General features: G+C 43.0%; 1 protein-coding gene across 1 annotated transcript in view; it reads right to left on the bottom strand.

Annotated features, from left to right (window-relative positions):
* The window catches only part of SH3BP5 (SH3 domain binding protein 5), a 54,370-nt gene that overhangs the window by 20,504 nt on the left and 11,371 nt on the right, over window positions 1-22,495 (bottom strand). The window contains exon 3 of the mRNA XM_030510223.1: window positions 21,461-21,589. Coding sequence (XP_030366083.1) covers window positions 21,461-21,589 — 129 coding nt within the window. The remainder of the gene's footprint in view (window positions 1-21,460; window positions 21,590-22,495) is intronic.

Here is a 22,495-nt window from a genome sequence, read left to right as displayed (position 1 = left end):
AACACTGATAAAAACTCTGCTAAGTCCTTTGGAAACTGCTGCTTCTTTTCAGCAAAATAACACGAAGCTTCAGTTTGAACGAAGCACTGTCAAATGTCTGCATGGAACCAGGGGGTGAACAGAGTCTTTTGGTGAACTATATGGTTGTTGCTGTGAGATCAAAGACTTTTCCAAAACAACATATGACCTTCCCAGCAAAGCAAGCATAGTTTAGAATCGATGAACTGTGATCTCTTTTATTCCAGACAAAAAACAAATTCTCCAAGACACTGCATTTACAGACCACCTTCACCTCTCCTGAAGGTTTTAACACAGCTTTCACAACACCCAAATCCCACTCTGAAGAGTCCTCAAGTAAAATGCTCACATCCCATTTTGGAAGCTGACGCCAGATCCAATTTTCACAGCTGAGCACCTCCAGGGTCCCTAATGCATCAGCAAGCCCTCACCTCACAGCACCAAAAGGGAGAGCAGCCAATAAAGCAGAAATAATGCCAGTCATACTGCACGTTTCAGTAGTACCATGGTGACAAGAGCCATCACAGAGTTCAGCAGACTGCAGTATTGCACTGTAGTACCAGTGACAAGTTTTAAATGCTCAAAATAGGTGACTCTACAAGAAACAGACAAAGAATATCCATAAACAAATTACTGGTATTGACTGGGGTTTGGTTGGTTGAGGTTTTTTTTAAGAAGATAGAGATGCCTTCTCTTTTTATAGCTCTCACTGAATGACTAGCAATTTTAACATTCAGGCTTTCAAACATGCAGGTTTCACATTGTTTTCCTTCATCAGAAATTTTTAATTTCCAAAGCTTTTGTATTCATTTGCTGTCTCTTAACTATACCAGCACTTTACTGCCCTTTTGAGGTTGTTGAATTCAATAGTAAATACCTTGTTTAACTAAAAAGTAAAGTCTTTACCCAAACTTTTCTACATTATATATTTCAAAAATGTCTATTCAAAGGAGTATTTTGGAGCTATTTTGCAGTGAAACACCACCCTTCAAATGTGAGCTTCAATTAACTGAACATCCAGCACTGTGAAGACAGTTTGTTTACACTTCAATGATTTTTTTCTTTTTAAATAAACTGGAATTACCCAGTTTATACCTATGGGAAATGTCTTTGACCAGACATGGCTGACAGAACAGAATAATGAATAAAGCTTTCATGTAATGATATACAGAGGAGTCATCTTAGGCTGAAACAGGGTAAAGGACTCTGACATACAGAATACTAAACTGAGGAAGATGAAGTCTTATGAATAAAGGAAGAGGTTTTAGTGTGAAGAAATGGTGGTTATTTTGGAAGTGGCTAAAAATCCCTGAAACAAAGTGGGAAATAAGTAGAAAAATGGTGCATTTCTCCATCAAACAACTGGCTACACCTCCTCAACACCAGCTGCATCAAATACCTTCACACTTGAGCCACCACAGTTATTTGTAAAGGTAATGGAAAAAACCCTTCCCTCCCTGCTGCGTGGCAGGGGAGATAGACTCCTAAGTTAAACACAAGTCTCAAAGGAAATAAAGCACACTAAATTTCCCTCACTGGCTCCTGAAGTAGCAGACAGCTCTTCTTACTTCCTTCCTCCTATCACACAGAGGTACTTCACCCCAAAGTGACCGTGGAAAAAATAGAAGTTATGTGTCAGGGGTCCTTCAGCTACTAGCTAGGGAGGGAAATCAAATCAGTGCAGTAATTTCCTTCCAAGCAAGTTCCTTGATGCACTTCCTTCTGAGGTGGTTGCTGATGTTTTCCACAGGAGAGAAATTCATCTAACCATGCCTTTTGCTGCTTTCAGGCAGCTCACACCATACTACCCTGCCAAAAGCCTTCATGAAGTGCCAGGGCATTGAAGTGTGAATTTCCATGCAGTACTGTACATCCCAAAGCAGCACGGAGCTTTGGGCCAATATTAGTGGATGAACAGCATCCTGCTGTAAACTCACCATTAACACGGTCCCTTAGAAAGTCTAAGGGAAAACCCCATACACTACATCTCCTCACCACTCCAATCACCAGCTACCCATTTCAAATTTATTAACACGTTTTATAAATACAGAATAAGCCTGACTAAAGAATATTTTAGTTTAGCACTAACTAATCTAAACCATGGTACCCACCAAGCACAGGAAACCCATCTGAGGAACTTTAAACAAAGCTCAACCTAAGCTTCCAACAATGGACACAGCAAGAAGCCTAAATCTTAAATCTCTGCTGTATTCTCTGAAAATTCACAGCTTTTTTTTTTTTTTTTAATGTCTTCCAGTAACTCTGACCTATGCCAGTAAAGGGATCAAATGCAAATAAAGACCCAAAGTTTTCCATAAAAATAGTTTCAGATTGGATTTGAAAAACGGAAGTAAAATGCAAGACTCCAGTAAGAGCCAGCACCAAGTACTGCAGAACAGTGCTGGGGATGCTGGAAGAGCAGGACTAATTTTCAAGAAAGACCCTATGAGGGGGAGCCAGGTCCCCATAACTTCCAGGCAATAATGCCATCAAAGCCCTGCCCCAGTGAAGACTTCAGCTCCATGGCTGCTCCGCTGCAGGATCAGCCCTGCCCATGCAAGAACCAACTTAGGGACACAGAAAAACAGACCAGCAAACCCATTCTTAGCAAAGGCAGAACCGCACCAGCAAGCAACAGCTTTCGAAACTCTAGTAAAACCAGGTCCCAGGGGCAATGTGAGCACAGGAGAAGCAGTTTTCTCACCGTAACTGCATCAGTACTTGCAAGTTTCTGTTGGCACACATACCAGGTTAGGGATCAACACATCTAAGCCAGCAAAAAGTCTTCAGAGCATTAGGAACTCAGTTACTAAATCCCCATGGAAAACAATGTTTAGTGAGAGCTTGCAGTACTAGTAGCTCATCTGATGAAGCCTCTAAAGCACAACTGGCTGCACAGGAGGAAAATGCTCTTTATGGTAAGAAAACTAGAATCTAAATTTACAATTCTGTTAGATTTCTACTTGCACCTGTAGGACATTGAGAGATGAAGCTGTTAACAGGCAGACCAATAACTCTGGCCACGTTCAGCTTCATGCCTCGTAGCTGTGTGAGCAAATGGAAAACTAAAACAAAACCACAGTTGAATATTCTCTCCCAGCTCTATTTGTTGAGTGCTACTCTGCAATGGCAGTTTGGAAACACTCTTTTAGAACACAAAGTGCTTTTCGGTTTAAGTGAAAGAGTTAGTCCAAATAGCAATTTTGCTTCAACAGCTATCTGAAGTCAGTCTACAGTCTTTTATTTTAAGCAACTTACTGAAAGCCTGGGAAAGAAAAAAGCCAAATGCTAGGGTAAAAAGAATGATACATTAGTCATTAGAGAAACATCAACAGGTTTGTGGTTTTGCCAATGTGAAAAAGGATACTCCAACACTTTTTAGCTGGTACAGTTACTCAGTAATTAGCCTTCCTTTAGAACTCCCTCCAGCATGTACAAGTTGTTCGGGCACCATTCCGGACAGACTGGTCTCACACTCTCTGTCTCAAGCCTGCAGGTCACTCAGTTTGATGGAAGAGAGAGTAGCCATGTTCTTCATGTGCTTTTAAAACCATAAAGAACAACGGGAGCTCACATCTCCATCGAACTTCCTGACATTGTATATGAGTCTCATCATTTTAGACAGCAGCTGTTTCTCTCAAAAGACGAGAATTCAAAACTCAAATGACTAGCTGAAAATTAGGTTCTTTTGCTTTCAAGCACAAACTGGTGTTTAAGTTGAGAGGTTTAGCCTGAGGTAGCACAAAGGAAAAATGTACTAAATGATAATGACAAAAATCTCTGATGGAGGTTGGAGGCAAGTGGGATGTCAACTTTCTGCCTGCCAACCATATCGTTGGTGCTTGATGGAGTCTACCTGATATAGAAGTGAGCATCTCTTTCAAAAATGTCAGAAGGAGCCAGGCCACTGAAAACCCTTATTGAAAATGATGAAGCCTTGACACCTTGAGAACAGGGGAACCTGTGCTCCTGCTCCCACTCCTACAGTGACCAGGAGTGAATTGTGCGTCACCGTCAGTGCTTTTTGCCAGGAAACTCAACTGAATGTCTTCACAACTGCAGACCCCCTACTAGTGTCAAATATAAAATGGGACACCTTGAGAAATGCAATTAAGCAGCCACAGAGATCTCAGCTAAGGCGAATCCTACCATCACAGCAGCCTCTAACACATGCCATCCACAGAGCACACCAACTCTTTCTGCCACTGTGTTCATCCCTCCTCTGCAACTCAGCACTCTACAAGCAACCTGCTACAAACAAGTCTCCCACAACAGTAAATCACTTCCCTACAACAAGTCCTGCTCTGCTCACCTAGACCCCTCCTCTCCACCTCTCCTCATGGCCAAGAGCTTTCTCTTTGCCACTGTCCACCCAGTGCTCTCTCACCAGCTCATCCGCCACTCATCTCCCTGGCTCCGATACTCACAGGCCCAAACTTCCCAGCCAGTTCCCAAAGACACAGAGGTGACACATAGAGGCAAATGAAGCACTGCAGTATAAAACATGTCAACTTTTAAAATAAACAATGAAGTCAAACTGAAGGGGTACTGGCAGGGTTCATAATTGCAAGCTATTAATGTATTACTGAAAGGAGCTCAGTCCTGACAAATACCTTTTGGGGGGATAAAAGCTGCACCCTCATGGGCAATCCTCTGCTTAGTCTACACAGGGCCTTGCACAGAAGGGAGCTGGGCACAGCAGCTGGTTGTATTGTTAACTAAAGATGGTGATGAAAACAAAATGCTAGGCCATGGCAAGCTAATTGAAGAAAACAAACCAGGCACTTTTAAAAGTGTAGTCATTCTTCTGGAATTGGCAGCAGCGTACAGACAGATTTGCAGGCCTGCACAGACACATCTGCTTGTCCACTTTCAAAGCAGAAAACCCTGTACTCTTTAATTAGGAAATACAATTTTCTGTTTAGTCCACGTAGTTTTTATTGCCCCAATCCCCCTTTCTACTCAGAGCTCTTGCCCAGCTGACATAATAGAGGATTTTTCTCACCCGACTACACACAGCTTGAATCTTCTGTATTAACATCAACCAAGACTTCTCTTCTTCATTTCATTTATCTCTGGTTTTTGCTTTTGCCTACCCAGTTATATGGGACTGCACAATATCACTGACATGAAAAAACACACTGCAGAACAGCCAGAGCAGTCCTCCGAGGTTAGCTGACACCTAATATACCCTGGTGGGCACTGCTCGGCCTCTGACATGTGCTCTGACCTGTGAGCACATGTGCATGCACCTAACAGCCAAGCCAGGCTGCCAGAAATAGAAGCAGAGGGTACATTTTGTGGGGCCAAGCCTGCTACAGAATTTCACCCCTCAGCCAGCCTCCCTCACCAGGGGACCAGGACCGCAAGTGTTGATGAATTCGTGAAAAGGGCATCACTAACACAACAAGCAAATGTCCCAGTAGAAACAGCAGTCAGCAAAGAACAGCTATTTTCAAGTATTTATAAAACTGGCTTCTCATCTATCCAGGTGAACCTACCTCATCCCGTGCATAATAATGCATCTCTGCATTATTGCCAATAGAAGGCATGAATAATCTCTGTTTATAAAAATCACTGTAAGCTGGAGCATGATGGAAACACACAGCTGCTGCTCAGAACAAGGCACCGACACTCCACATGCTGACCCAAGGCTTTTGCTCTAAAAGGCACTTGTTTGTTACTGTGAAACCAATGCCTCTCCCACTCAGTAATCTTTAAAACAATAGTTTAATTGCTACCAGCAAACACGTACTTGCTTACTACCATGTACACAATGATTAACTGTGTTCCAGTCCCACTCTTCAGAAGGAAGCAAGTTTCAGATGTTTCCATTCTGGCCCCCTCTCATTCTTTTAACAACATCCCACGGTTAATTTGCTGTGCAAAGTACAACATGGAACATGTTTTAAAACAGGAACTTTCCTGCATCAGTCACCCACCAGAGTTGCTGTAGCACTGCCTGTCTTCAGGGATTACTCCGATCATAGTGACTGCACTGCAGCATCCTGAACTAGCTTCTGGCAGGGATGAGGACAGCAGGATCACAACTCATTGACCAAGGCATACTTGTCTTGCCCACCACTGCAGTGGATTCAATTCTTCAGAAGCCTCCAAGGTGAAGGCAGTTAAGTGCTGGCTGCAGCATTCACAGTAACTAGCTGCTGAATACTACCGTTTTGGCCCCAGTTTTCTTCAACCTGTTTCAATGCAGCTGGCAGCCAGTATCAAGAGCAGCAGCCTGGACATCAACACAAGAGCTGATGATGCTCAAGATCCGAACAACAATCTTGATACCAGCACAGCTACACCCCAACAAATCTGGGGATAATACTAAGTTAGAGGGGATGATTGAAAAGGAAAATGTAGAGCCTCAACCCAGATGGATTTTGTGAAACTCAACTGGGCCAAGAGAAACCTCACAAGGCTCAACAAGGAAGAGTGTAGAGTCCTGCAACTGAGGTGGAATAATCCCACCATCAGCACAGATGGCATGATCAGCCCTGCCAAACAGGACCTGCACGTTATGACATGTCAGGCTGAGAAAGCTGAAAAGGTGAACTCCTGTGAGTAAGACAAACCATGTCCTAGGCTACATTAAGAGGGCCACAGCTGGCCAGTCATGGGAAGTTATCATTCCTTCTGAGCCAGTGCTGGTGGGGTTGCACACTGAATACGACACATCCCAGCCCCCCAGTGCAAAAAGAATGTCAAAGCAGGGTCCAGAGGCCTACAAAGAATGCAAGGGACGTGGACCTTTTTAGTCTAGCAAGGAGGAGACTAAGGAGTACTCTAAACCAATAAGCTGCCAGCTAAAATTTGAAGGGGAGCTGCAAAGATGACAGAAGTCAAATGAATGCTTTTCAGCAGTATCGGATGATGTAACATGAAGCGACAGCCACAGACAGCAGCTTGGACGTTCAGGTTGCACATTAAAAAAGTCTCTTTTACCAGGACAGCAGTGTGACCCAGAGACAGGTTACAAATCTCCATCCCTGGAGGTTTTCAAGACTTGGCAAAGCCATAGTTGATGCAATCCAGCAATGATGACAGTTCCACTTTGAGCAGGTGGCTGGGTACAGAGGTCCCGTACAAGCAGCATTTCCATCAAATACCAACATTTTGTCTTACTGTATTTCAAAAAACAAAGAATATAGCTGCAAAAACTTAGCTGTGATGCTGAATGTTCTGCTAGATTCCATGCACTTTATTTTCTGGAACGATCAGACTAGTGGTACAGCTGTGGGGGTGGAAGTTTTGTTTGCTTTTGAAGTACCATGACCTTCCTTTCCCCTCTCTCTGCAGACTAAAAACTCCAAGCCAAACCAGAACTGAGAGGTAGTAAAAAAAAAAAAAAGCAGCCAGAAACCCCTTCTTGCTATAGGCCATGTACAGGTTTTTATAAACAATTATAAAATCCAAAGCCTTGGGAGTGACCTCATTTTGGCAGATGAAGCTTTGTGAGCTATATATTAATCCATGATGATTGTTTGCATTACTGGCAGAAAATAGTCTCTTGAGTCTGAAACACCCTTGTATTCTTCAAGCAGTTTATTGAAAAGCTATAAAAAGGTACATGGGTTAAATTTTGCTTTTTCAAAAGCAGATTTGAAGATTTTTAATTGGGTGGAGAAGGTGAAGGGGAGGAAAAAGTAAAAATAAGCCTTAAAAGAGCTTTTTGGAGCACAAATCATTGCTTCCTGTTGCATAACTAATCAAATGTCTGTGGAATACAACAGCCAGATGTCACTTTGTCTCTGTTTTTGATTAAGTGTCTTGTTCTTGTGCTGGGTTTTTTTGGTCCCATCCATGCATCTACCCCTCCTCTTCTAACAGCTTAATTGTTACAGAACTGACCAGACTCCTGGCTCTGTTTCATTTTCCTGGTAAACCTGTAGTCTATAAAAAGAACGAAGAAATACGAGCAGACCTACAAAGCATGTTGAGAGACATCTAGCTCTGTGCTAAAGTTAGGTGATATGTGTAACTCCCTTAAGAGAAGACCACAAGCCATATTCCAAGAAACAAAAAGTTCAGGGCACAACCAGCAGCTCACTTCATTAGCTACTTCTGTTATCAGCATACAGACAGTTCGTTTCCTCAAAGACAATGCTGCCTTCCTTCTTTAGGAGCTAAGTAAGGAAATGAGAAAGAAAATACCTCAACATGCAATTTCCTTAAATGCTGTTAAGATGAATCCTGGACTGGGCCAAACAATCAGCTGCCATCCCTCCTCTGTTCTCTCGTGGCTCCCATATAGGCTTTACACTAGGATCTTGTGAAACAAGGGCAAGAATATGATCTCTGAGCCAATCATGGCCTTCAGGCATTTCAAACCTACTGGATTCCTCACTGGTTTTAACTGATCTAGCTCCTTGCCTCACAGGAGTAGGGAGATGATGCTTATTTGGGCACAGAGATTGTATGGGAGACACTATGCCAAGCCTTTTGGTCCTCCTTCACTTTTCATGAGGTTGTTGTAAGATGCTGGTCTACTTGGAGTTACTCACACTGATTAACAAGTCTATGGCATCAGAATATGACAAATTGTACATCCTAATACCATCCAGACACAGCCTTCTTGGGTGTTCACTGCCACCTGCTTGTTAGCTATGCATTTGTTTGTGGCCAAAATTATAAAGCTGCTGCCTTCTGGAAGAAGGGATCACAGAATCATAGAATGGTTTGGGTTGGAAAGGACCTTAAGACCATCCAGTTCCAACCCACTGCCATGGGCAGGGACACCTCACACTAGACCATGTCACCCAGGGCTCTGTCCAACCTGGCCGTGAATGCTGCCAGGGATGGAGCATTCACCACTTCCCTGCGCAACCTGTGCCAGTGCCTCACCACCGTCACCGTGAAGAACTTCTTCCTTTTATACAACCTGACCTTCCCCTGTTTCAGTTTAAACCCATCACCTCTTGTGCTATAACTACAGTCCCTGATAAAGAGTCCCTCTCCAGCATCCTTGTAGCCCCCCTCAGATAGTCTGAGGTCTCCACACAACCCGGGTTTTTCTCTCCAATGTAAGATTAAAATTTAAGAGAGAAAAATATCAAGATAATCCTCCCCCAAATATGCACCTGCATTCTGAGAGCTTAGACACGGACCCAGTCCAGGGCTTACAGCTGGTTTCTAGGTTTACAGAGGCTCTACATGCTCATCTGCACCTGGCAACAGCCTCCTTTGCTGAAATTAAATATAGAAGGAAGGAACAAACTCCCACAAATACACACTGCAAGATGTACACTGCCTGCCTTAGTGGATTTTGCTAATTATCCAAGATAATCAATGTTTGGCACATACAGATGCAACAGATATATTCAGGAGAAACACTAGATTGTTGTCTCACCTTACTGCAGCCACAGCAGTGAATGTGTGGAAGTAGAAGTTTCCAGAGGACTGGCAAGGGAATTGGCAGCCTGGTTTTGAAAGCACATCTTGTGCATGCTTGCATACTGACATAAGCAAAGACAAGGAGTGTGTGTAGGAGTTTCACCTGGGTGATGGGCTGTTTTGGACATGTTCTTCCAGTCTCCAAAAAGCCTTACACCCACCAGCAACTGCCTATCCTCAGGAGCAGGGATGTGCTCTGGAAGAAGGGCCCAGGCTACCTTGCACATCACTGACTGCATGCTCACAGCTGCTTTTGAGACAGTCATTTCCCTAGGGGACCTGTTGAAGCTAATTAATCTCTTGACCCTTCAGATTTTTTCCTAATGGAATTATATGACTCCATAGCATGTGTGAATAACAGGCTTGCTTCACTTAAGCAAAAGAGCTGTGGATGGTGTCCTGGACAAATGAAGGGCTTGGTCCATTCCTTGAAGGAAAGAGTCTAGGTAGCAGCAGGGACAAAATTTCAATTCCACTTCACAGCAATAAAATCCTCCCTTAAAAACAAACCATTAGCACCCTTTACCAAGTGAAAAAAAAAAAAACCAAAACACCAAACATCAGAAGCAGATACAGCTAAATTGACAGAAATTTCTTCCGCACCCTGACAGTTTCATTTGTTTTCTAACAGTAGAACTGCAAGTTTGCTGCAATTGAGAGATGTTTTTAACAGAAACTGAGTCAATGCAGAGCCATTCCCATACATGCTATAGAGGAATTAGACTCTTCAAATAAACTTTTCCAGCAAGAACAGACATAAATTCATACTGTTGTACTAGAAGTCATAATGAAACACACCCAGAAGGCAGTAACCAAAATTCATATCAGATTTGTTTTGGCGGCAGCCTCTAGCATAAGCATTTATCACTTCATAATAAACTCCCACCTATTTAGACCACTGTACACAATAAAGATTGGGGTGGCTGAACAACTTCCCGGAAGTTGCAAGACTTGTGCTGCCTTCAAGCAGTCATCCCTAAGCAATTACCACACGAAACAGGTATATAGGATATTGCCCTGACCTCAAGTCACCTGGGCTCAAATGCCAGCTACTGCTTTTAACAGATGATCCTCTCTGTGGCTTACTATCTCTTGAAATAGCCTTTACTAGTGGCCAGAAAAGACTGGGAGGGGAAACAGGGAGAGAGAACAAAGCAAGGTAATCCTTCCTCGAAATTACTGGGTTTTTAAATGCTATAGATTCACCTTTTGGTAACAGCTATGCAAAGGAACACACAATCTAAACCTCTTGGGGTTTTCCAAACCAAAGAGGATAAAGTTGATGTTAACCAAATAGATAACAACAGTGGAAAAAGGAATGAATCTCTATTTTCACATCAGCACCCTTTGAGAACTGCTTACACCTTTTCACCAGTTCCAGCATCTGCCATTGCATCTGTGACTAAGCATAGTAGCCAGATCACCTGTATTGCTTCTTTCTGCCTATATCAGCTGACATCTACCAAAAAACCCCCAAACTTTCCTGCCGTAGCCCTCTCTTTGTTACTCCGAAGAATGGAGGGCATTTCTACACTAACTTACTCCAGTATTCCAATATTTCAGACCTACTTGCACAACACTTCTAGTGTTTCACAACAGAAGAAGAACAAGGAAAAACTTACTTGAAGGGTAGGCAAAATAATTAGGTCATTGCGTTCTTGAAAATTAATGGAGAGGAGGTTGAACAGTTAGCTGGCCTTTTATTGCTGCCAGCCATAATAGCTAAGAACCGATGGATGCTCTGTGGGGTTGGAGAAGGTGGAAGAAAGAGACACCAAAAAAGAATGATTTTCTTTTCTCTCTTCTAGATAAATTCTTCAAAACACTTAGATGAAAAGAGTATTTTCTTCTGCTTCTGGGAAGAAAAGCAGAAGAGGGAAGAACCTCTAATTTACAGTGCACAGCTAACAAATTTACGTAATAGAGCCCTCCAAGGCATGTCTTCTACTAACGATGAGAAGACCAATTACAGTTTTTGCATCACTAGCTTATACAAACTCATCATCCATCAACAGAATAGAGCTCACATAAAAAAGAAAATGTAGAATGTATAAATACCAACTCAAAATAACTAGACCTGAGGCATAGAAGGCATAGACACAGGTAGTCTAACTTTTAGAGGAGGACATATATGCACAGAATTTTTTGATACAGGTATTTCAACGATCAAGTGGATAAAAATTAGTTCGTACTGTCCAAAGGTGCCAAGAACATGGTATTCACAGATAGTTTTACTCCCGGTGCCACCTAGTTTGCAGGAAATATAAGTAACAGAGCACTAAATATGAATTAGGTAAAGGATTTTTTTCAGTTCATCTGTGAAGTAGCAGCTGTTAGTGTTCTCAAACATGGGATAGATTTCCAGCTGCTCAGGATTAAGAGGGTAGAAACCCGCCAGTCACACTGACCTACTATCTTACATTTAACAGGGTTGACAGGAGGAGAAACACACTGAGGAGCTTTCCTACACAGATCAGATCTTTGGCCTAACTTCCCAAATCCAACCAGGCAACATCTGTTATCTTCTCAGCAGTTTAAGGACAGCTAGTTTGAGACACTCCAATATCACACTGCTCAACCAGATGACAGAGCCAGAAAACAAATGTAAAACCGAGGTCTTAAACTTCAAGCAAATAAATAACAACTATAAGAAATCATCCAGGCAAACCCCAGCTGGTTGGCCCAGGTAAGTCTCACTGAGCTGCCTGCTTCTTGGGCTTCATCACAACTTTAGTTTGAAGGAAAATGCAACAGAACCATAATATAAGACTTCAAATACAGCTTTCAGGTTTTAAGTATTCTGGTGGAGCAAACAGAACACACCAAGCACAAGCTCAGTCTGGCAAAGTGAAACACTGAGCCATACATACCTGAACACAGGTAGCGACTCATATGCACTACTCACAGGGTTTCAATTACAACTGTGCAAACACGGTAAGAGTACCAGAAGCACTCCATCAAATTTTGAGTGTGGCAAAACATTTTCTTCACTTAACTCAAAGTGCATCCTACTTTAGAAATAAAGTTTACAGATCCCAACAGATTCCCTGGTGGAAGTCCAGGAAGTGACTCCTCACCCTCAATAAAATTACTGATGTCAGATTCCTTTGCTTGGCTTATTTCCTCTTCAGATGGGTGCCTGGCCCCACAGCCAGCCACATACCACGTAGAAAGGGAGATTAATATACTGAGAATGCCCCTTGGGATCACAGCAATGGGAACTCCACATTTCACAAGAGGACTGATGTCATATCAACGTGGTTTCCCTGAGATTTAATGATGTGTTTCATAATGATAAAAAAAAAAGAAAGAAAGAAAGTTGGAGGGAAGAAGGGGTTCAGGTCTAGAGCAGGTCCACAGGGCGCAGAAAGGGAAAAAGGACACACACACACAAAAAAGGACATAAAATGAGGCCATCAGGTACAACCCACAAGCCTAATGCTTCATCATTTCAGGTACCACTTTTTGCACAGCTCAGACATCTCATCTCCTTACCATTTCTTTACAGCACTGGGATCCCTGACTGACCACACAGCAAATTCCATGTCTTCTTTCCGTTTGGAGCACCCCAGCTACCTCTTCCCAGGCAAGGCTTGTGCTGCCTGTCTCCCTCCCTCCCTTCTGTGCCTGGCCTGTCCTACCACTGAGGCCATCATGTCTGTCTGATGGTGGCTGACAAGTTTCTCGACCACTAACAGGTAAATCCCAGCTCAGGAAGGAGCTGCTTCCCTAACTCCAAGTGGCCTCTCAACCCCACCAACCTTAGCAATCCAAAACCAAATCACAGCCATTTCTGAATGGTTGATTTACACATCTGGGGAGCAAGTCACTTCTCACACCATTCACCCCACCTTCCTAAACCAGCAAGCTTTACCTTCTCTATCCTCACACTATTGTGAGGCTCCCAGAGAGCCACCAGGGCAGCTGCAATACAGCATCTTCAATTAAAAAGGCAAACTATCAGCACAGGCAGACCACAAATAACATAATCTATACTGCCAGCCTAGACTGGTTACTGCAAACGGCTGGAGGAACAACATCCGTATAAAATACTTTCTGCTGGCTCCACCACCAGAAACATGGGTGGAAATAGTCTTAGGAGCCTATGACAGTTACTGATCCCACATTGATAGGAGTTGTTCTCACTTGATAAAAGGGGCACTTTTGCACACATCATTTTCTACTGCTTTCTCCACAGGCAAGATGAACAAACTGCAAGAGAGACCAGAATTAACAGTCCATTAGTGGCAGTGATAGTGAAGCACCAAACTATAGCCACAGAAAGCAGCCAAGTGCTCTGGGTGTTTGCCTTTTTTTTTTTTTCCTGAAGTGGTTGGAAGGATTTGTAGAGAGCTTGTCAAAGTCAATTTTCAAGTTCCTGTATTCTTGCTTTCAAAATGTGAATCCACCAGATAGATAGTTTTTTGGTTCCTAAACAGTTAGCCAGAAACACTCCTTCAGCCGGGAAAGGTCAGTTGGTTGTTCCACTGTAACTGTGATAATAATTTTACTTTTTACTAGCTCCACAGCAAGTTGCCAAACAGGAATGTCAGTCTGTCACAGTTCTGTTGACATTTAATTTTTGCTTCTCAAGTTCCCTCTCCCTCCATCAAAAAGCCAAGATAAGCTTACCAAATAATACAAATCAGTCTTAACTCCTTGTTAACATGAGCATCAGGACTTGAGCTCATAAAAGTGGGATCAAAAAGAAGACTTCTTATGACATGTCTACCTCCAACATACCGATGGATAACACATCTAATGCCTGGGAACCAAAGGGAAGACCTGGATATCCACCATGTTGGATCTGGAACCAGGAGCTGTCACTCACACTCTGTGCTGTCCTCCTGTCCACAGCAGAGCCAGCTGGTGCTACAATCCAATTAGCTCTCACTCACTGACCAAATCTAGATGGGAAACTTGGGTGCTGCAGGAAATGACACCAGCAAGACCAGTTTCCAATTCCTAATTCATTTTTAAGGGTGATTGGCAGTTTTGAAGCTCCAAGTTCTATGAATTTAAAAAGCTTTTGTCTCCTGAGCTAAGAAAGTTATCATCTGTAACTTTCCATGCTTGCTGTACTACTTCCAGACATCTCAAGCTGGACACTTAGAAACTGAGATACAATGGCCACTTTGGAAAGCTTCATTCGTTCATAGGCACAGCAGTCCTGAATACTGCAAAGAACAGCATCGGTCTCGTGCTGAGGAAGACTCTTCCAACTAGGTAAGTGTGCTCTTATCTGCTTACGCCCCTCCCACCTTCACCATCAAGTGGCTCAGTTCCACCTCCGTTCCTGTTCTGCAAGATTACAGTGGCTCCTTTTCATCCTGATTCACTTGGATATAAGATTCGTTGAACCACTTGGTGCAGGATTCACCTGACAACTTTCAAATGGCTAAACAACCCAAGATTCATTGTCTAAACTTCCTCTGTGTTTAAGGAGGAGGGATGTATGTCAGAAGGCTCTTCACATGCACGTACTTCTCACCACTGATTACAGTCAGTGATTAAGGGCCCAAATTATTAACTTAGTCTAGACATTAAACACTTCAGTAGGTAAAGCTAATCAAGGTGAATCCTATACACCCACCTTGGTCTACTGGTATCCACTATTATTTCTGACCCCGCTGGTCAAATCCAACCAAAATTCACATTTGAGAGAAGAAACAATTGTCCAGTGGTAACTGGATTCCCCTAGGTTTTGTGAAGACAGGCAGAATGGATACCCAGGATCTGAATATCTGAAAATTCATCCCTAATAATTCTTTACTGTCAGCTGACTTCTTCAAACACATGTGGCAACCCAGTATAAATTATTACATGAGAGAAAGATTATTAGCGAGGTGAGAAGGCGGCTCTTTACTACATAAAAAGTTGCAGTTACTACATAAAAAGTTGAAAGGGACAGGTTAGCTGTCCCTGCTGAACAGAGTCTTGTCCACCAACTGCATTTCCTCTCAGGCATGGCTAGACTTCAGCAGGGAAGAACCAGTGTACATACCAATTACAGTGTGTTATTCCAAGCCTTTTGAGATAAAAGGCTGCTGCTTAAGAAAGTATGCCAACAACATGAAAATAAGAATTAGTTGTAAAACCAAACCAGGAAGAGAATCAGAACATGCTTCACTAAGGGCAAATCATGCCTGACAAATTTGGTGGCCTTCTATGATGGGGCTACAGAACTGATGGATAGGGACAAAGCAGTTGATGTCATCTACCTGGACTTGTGCTAAGCATTCAACACTGTCCTGCATGATACCCTTGTCTCTAAACTGGAGAGACATGGATTTGATGGATGACCCAATGGATAAAGAATTGGCTGGATGGCTGCACGCAGAGTTGTCGTCAATCACTCAATGTCCAATTGGAGGCCAGTAACAAGTGGTGTCCCTCAGGGGTCGGTATTGGGAACGATCCTGTTCAGCATCTTTGTTGGTGACATGGACAGTGGGATTGAGAGCGCCTCAGCAAGTTTGCCGATGACACCAAGCTGTGTGGTTTGGTTGATACACTGGAGGGAAGGGATGTCATCCAGAGGGACCCTGACATGCTTGAGAGGTGGCCAATGCCAACCTCATGAAGTTCAACCAAGCCAAGTGCAAGGTCCTACACCTGGGTTGGAGCAATCCCAGGCACAGTTACAGGGTGGGAGGAGAAGAGGTTGAGAGCAGCCTGCGGAGAAAGACTTGGGGGTGTTGGTTGATGAGAAACTGAACATGAGCTGCTCCAGTGTGCGCTTGCAGCCCAGAAACCCCCCGTGTGCTGGGCTGCATCAAAAGGAGCATGAGCAGCAGGTCAAGGGAGGTGATCCTGCCTCTCTGTTCTGCTCTCGTGAGACCCCACTTGCGGCACTGTGTGCGGTGCTGGTGTCCTCAACAAAAGCAGGACATGGAGCTGTTGGAGTAAGACCAGAGGAGGGCCATGAGTATGACCAGGGGCTGGAGCACATACAGCTCCTGATCAGAGACAGGCTGAGAACATTGGAACTGTTCAGCCTAGAGAAGCTGTGTGGAGACCTCAGAGCAGCTTCCAGTGTCTGACGGGGGCTACAAGGCTGCTGGAGAGGGACTCTTCATCAGGGACTGTAGTGATAGGACAAGGGGTGATGGGTTCAAACTAAAACAGGGGAAGTTCAGGTTAGATATAAGGAAGAAGTTCTTCCCTGTGAGGGTGGTGAGGCGCTGGCACAGGTTGTCCAGAGAAGTGGTGAATGCCCCATCCCTGGCAGTGTTCAAGGCCAGGTTGGACAGAGCCTTGGACGTCATAGTCTAGCGTGAGGTGTCACTGCCATGGCAGGAGGCTGGAACTGGATGATCTTAAGGTTTTTTCCAATCTAAACCATTCTATGATTCTACACATACCCTTCAACATACTGCTTTCTGAACACTTGCTACAGATGGGTCCCTTAGTGAGAGATACACATATAGATATGACCTAACATAGATCTTCCATCTATTTTTGCCTGAAGCAAGTTTTGTGACACTCTTTTTTAAAAGCTAAATGAGGTGGCAGGGTAAGGGGAATATCACACAGCAAAACCATGTCCCTCCCAAATAAGCTCAGTACTAAAGCTGAGTAAAGCACCTGCACCTACTCCCAGTCTGAGCTAGTACTGGGGATTAAAGCATAACTCCTCACCCTCTAAAAAAACCTGCTCATTAAAAGGAGCTAAAGCTGAATTAAAAACAACACTCCCACCACAGGTGAGGGTCACTGCTAATGCATGGATTGTTTTACTTGTAGGGGTAGGTGGGAACATGTTTTTATCAGATTTTATTTTTTTCCAACAGAAGCAAAGCAGAAAGGCAAGTCCTCCTGTTTAGTTTGTCCCTGGGTTCATAAGCAATGACGTACGCATAACAATGTTTTAATGGCACTTCTCACCCAATGACCCCGAAGTGCTTTTACTTCCCTCAATGAATTTGGCTTCACAGCAGCCTGACAGCTCCATTTTACATGGGAACTGAGAGACAAAGTAATTTATCTATGCCATGCAGCAGCACAAAATCAGCTCCTACAAACTATCACCTGCTCAGACACTATTACAACAGGCACTTTCTGCCCGAGCCCTGCAAAAGTCAACAGTGGCTTTAAGACACTCCTTAACTCAGAGGCTCAAGATCTACACTGCTGTTTACATTATTAACATTTCCTGGTAACTGCACCCTTCTTTCCTATTACCTTTGGGTGAGAAAAGCTAGTTCTTCAACTAGGCATCCGGGGAAGCAGATTAGTAGCAAATAATCCCCCAAAAACACACCTCCAGCCCCCCCCCCCAACCCCTACTACAATAACAAAGAAAAAAAATAAAAACAACAATCATAAAAAGAAGAAAACACCAACCAAACAGACATGGGACAATTGATCTTCCCAACACTTGTAAACACCTGGACCACCTTCTGGATTGTAGGAATTTCATACTGTTGCAACGTAGTCATTGCTTGTGTACATAAACAATACTCCACTGTACGCCAAGATTCTTCCATTGACCATGCACATTATGGCATAAGTTAAAGAACAACATGAAAAGACAGTATGCCAAATGCAAAAAAGCTCTTGCAGAAGAAATACATTCAAATTTAATTAAACAACAGATTTGGATTCAAAAGCTCCAAAACAGTAAGGTGTGCAACACAAGGCCCACTGGTATATCAAATGACGAATCACAACCAAGTTGTCTTGGCAAAATTTGCATGAAATCTACAGGGGCAAAGAATATTAGCCACTTCGGTCTCAGCAAAACCCAAATGCTACTGCTTTGGTACCAACAGACAGCATCCTCATTCCCCATGCCACCGCTTCAGAGGGTAAACCACTCAAATCCTAACCCTAAGGGTCCGTTGTTCTGTTAAAGCAAAGTTTCACCTTGAGAAAGGCCAAGCTGAAGCTCTCTTAGCATATATTAAACAAACAAGATGCCACAGGACTTATACATGGGAGAATTATTTTGTTTTGAATTCACCATCTTCTGCCACACAGGATTGCACAAGATGGGGATATGGGTGAGTAGACAAAAGAGCTCAAGGTCCTAAAGCTTCTCCAGGGAACTACTTGAGTTGGGGACTTGTTTTTGCTGACCCCACATCAGCGCTCTCATGCTTTTTTAATGGGCTTTATCTCAGCAGATGAAACAAGTATTTCCAAAAGAGAATCAGGCTGGTGCCAAGTGAAAGCAGGCTCCTCAATATGACCAAATACAGCTTGCATCAGGCAACTACCCCCTACAACTGACATCTTAAACGCAAGCAACTCTGGAAAACTCCTGCATTTCTGCCAAACTAGATGTCATTAATTACGTAGTTCTTTATTCCCGGAAGACTTAATTTATAGGTCATAATTTTACTTCCCTTTTCTGAGAACAAAACCAAAGAATTTACACTTCCCTTTCTCTTACAAGTACACAAGAACCTTGTGCCTATGTTCTCAGAGGCAGCCTAATGGTTCTAAAATAAGTGTAAAGACAGAAGGAGGAAGTCAATCTTCATAGGCTAGATGTTATTATAAATTTGAATGGAAAAATATCAAGCTGTTCCCATATTTCTCTACAATTTTACAAATCAAAGTAAAAAGAAAGATGTGGACTGACACCTAAACATATTAATATTCTGGTACATTCCTCCAGTTTCATGTTTCCCTCCCTACACACACTTTCTCCTCACTTTAATACAGCAAACTTGCTCACAGTTAAACAGAACTTTTCTAGACTAAGACTAGAAACACTCTTTAGGCTGATGCTTTACTGATGATTGGTACCAATCTTTCCAATCTCCTGGTTTCCAAATAGATTCACTGTCCTTCAATGGTAATACTCCTCTTAGCCCTCATATTTTCTATTTCAAGATTTTATTAGACAAAGAGCCAAAGCGAAAGCAGAGACAATCTTCCAGCTCTGTCTCCTGAGCAGATACAACGAGGAAGCTCCGTTCCATGACTGGCTCCATAACACAAAATGGAAAAAAGTGAAATTAACAGTTAGAAGGTGAATCCTGGCTTTGAAAAATATAAAGTGTTATTAAGGGATTAAGAGAAAATTGAGTGTGTAGCAAATTAGCAGATCTGGTATAAAAAGCATTTAAGCCTAGCTAATGACAGAACAGATTGGAAGAAAAATACAGTACCCTCTAACAAGCCGAACAGCGGAGCAGCGATTCTACAAATCCAATCCACAAATCTTCAGAGGTTTGGGTTTTCTAGTGTACTTGCAAAGCACTTTTGAAGCAACGTGACTGAATGGATTTCAGAGATAGCAAAGACATAGCAATAAAAAAATTCCACTTTCAGGGCATAATCTGCTGCCAACTTGGGGACAGAGGGCAAAGCTCACTGCTCTTGATGCTTGCTGTTACAAGCCTCAAAGTCATCTGATTTGTTTTTGTACCACAGAGTATGCATTTCAAAAGTTATACGTGGAAAAGTCAATGACAGAAGTCCTATGCATACTGTGCATTACATAGGTATTTATAGTAAAAGAAGTATAACATCATACTTAAGGCAGAGTTTTGGGGATTTTTTTAATTGCACTTACTAATTAACACAATAGAAACAATTCTTTGATCTTATTTTATTACTAACTTCCTCTTTAGCTCACTACTGGTTTATCTCTAGCACATACCACATGCCCCAAGAGCAGGGATTGCTTTCAGAACAGCTACAGATGAATAGTAGATACTGTGCTTTCTGGGCTTTGAAGCAGAGTTTACCTATTTGCCACGCTGCTTTTAGTCTGAAGGATTAAGCCTAAATAACCCCTACACATCATCCCCAGCACCTGAGACAATGGCTCCAAAACAATGTCATGCAATTTAAGTGATTGACATGGTCACATACTACCTTGCATGCCACATCCCACCAACCCAATTCCTGCTTCATCAGCTTTCAAAGTGATGAAGCTTGCATTCATGCCTCCCTTTCCTGTGCCTTGTTCTGAGGACACATTCTCTTCTCTTATGCTGCAAGTTTACTTTGTGCCTTCTGGCACACACCTACACTACTTTTCTCATCCCTCAACCTCATCCCTACCTACTCTTCCAAACAAAATCCTTCTGCACTTTTCACATGTTTCACATGTGCTCCCTCATCTCTAACTCTCCCCTTGAACACAATTGCATCCTGGCTATCCAGCCACAAATGCCACCCCTCCATATCCTTCCAGCCAAGCACAGAAGCAGCAGCTCTAAGGCAACTCTTCCACTACTTCTGCCTCTCCCTGCCTTGGGAGAAAGTAGAAGTAGTACCCAGGAACAGCTTCCCCCTTGCCAAAAAGCCTCAAACACCAGCGAACCCCATTACAGGCACCTAACAGAAGCAATGCCTAAGCCACCACACACTCACCTCTCATCTACTTTTTCCCTAAAGTGACCAGCTGCCTGACATCTCACAAGCTCTCTTTGCTTTCCCTGCAGGAGATCAGACCCTTATTTCCACACCTCATCCTTCCCTGCCTCAGCCACACAGGCCTATCAATAACCAAGTGCTTGAGAGAAAGGAGTTAAGGTTCTGATGATAGTACAGAAAGCAGAGCTCAGTTTCTGCCCAAACCAACACACTGTAGAGCCTCACTTAGCACACTGTTGCTTCAGCACAACCTAATCAGCACAAACCCCTGCAGGTTTCCCCAAGTCTGCCTGACTCCTGCCTCTTTCCCAGCAGCTTCCTGTTGCAGCCGTTTAGCTGTTGAACATTTTGCTTTAAGAATAAAAAGCAGATATACTAAGTCTACACTGTGTTTTCAAATAATTACAAGTACTGATAGGAAAGAGCAGGGCTCTGAAAGGCCATTGATAATGAGACGAGAACAGAGCTAGTCTTTTGCTATTGATCGTTTTTGTCTGCTATAGCTGTTCCTGGACTGAAGAACATGTGCAGCTGTGGCAGTGAAGAAACATTTTTGCCATCAATTCTCACCGCTGACATGCAACTCAAGACATAGACCAGTGTCAGCCAAGTGCATATACTTAAGATGTTATTAATAGCAGGAAAGCAATGCAATCAGCATGTGCTCTCCAACTACCAGCACAAGCTAGTAACAGAAAGTTCTCACCTGCCTGGCCACCCTCCGAGCTTCCCAGTAAGGTTTAGAGTCTTCTACAGCTTTTCCAATCTTCTTTACCAGTTCATCCAGTTTTACTGTTGCTTCGACAAGCACGGAGCGGAACTTCTGGCGTGCATCCTTCCAAATGTTGCAGAAGGGAAAGAAAGAACAAAGACTGATTAGAGCTTTAAATATTATTCCTACCTGTTTGTTCCCACCTTCAGGTTGCTCATTTAGATTCACACCCAAGGTGACACATTCAAAGCAGTTACTGGCATTTGGACTAAGCCAGAATTCTTCAGTAGAGGTAAGAACAAGAACCGTATCTGAAAGCTAGTATCCTGGACACCAAATCTTTGTCTTTCAGAGACAGCTTTCATACAAAGCCTGCAATAGCCTGTGCTAGATGTCACCTCTGGCAGGGTTTTACAGAGAGGAATAGCTTGTAGATTACTCCGTGAGGAAGCAAACAGCAGCATAACAAGTTCCAGTAGGGAGTTCAATGACAAAGACATCTAGACAACACTAGAATGAGGCTAGCAGACAGGCCAAATACCCACAGCAGGCTGGCAACTCGGCTGGAATTAGCATCTCCTAAACCTTAGCACGTGACACCCCTAATATTGTTCCTCCCAGAGGCATCATTTCACAACGTGAACAAGGATGGACAGGATCTGCTTTCTGCAGGAAGAAATGGAGACTTCGTACAAGGTATATTTTCAAGTCAGCTCCTCTTTACTTTTATAAACACACCCTACTTACTTTGATAGCAGCAAAAAGCTTCCAGGTCCTTGTGGCATGACTTCTTGCTATAAAAGCCCATCTTTTCAGCTATGGTTTGTATGAATGGGTAAGGCCACCTACTTTCCATTTGTTTATTATTTACTACATTTAAGAAAAGTAAATTCCAGCTACTTCCAAACTGGACAAATTGCCCTCTTCACATGATTAGCTAAAGCAATTAAAATATTTTCTCTGCTCCACTGAAATTTCCACACTTTTAAGCAGAGTGATTCTGATTTCAATCTCAGCATCCAACACAGA

This window comes from Strigops habroptila, chromosome 1 (genome assembly GCF_004027225.2).
Source record: "Strigops habroptila isolate Jane chromosome 1, bStrHab1.2.pri, whole genome shotgun sequence".
NCBI classification, from domain to species: Eukaryota; Metazoa; Chordata; class Aves; order Psittaciformes; family Psittacidae; genus Strigops; species Strigops habroptila.
The sequence above is the reverse complement of the archived record's forward strand: the minus strand, read 5'-3'. Positions and strand labels throughout refer to the sequence as shown.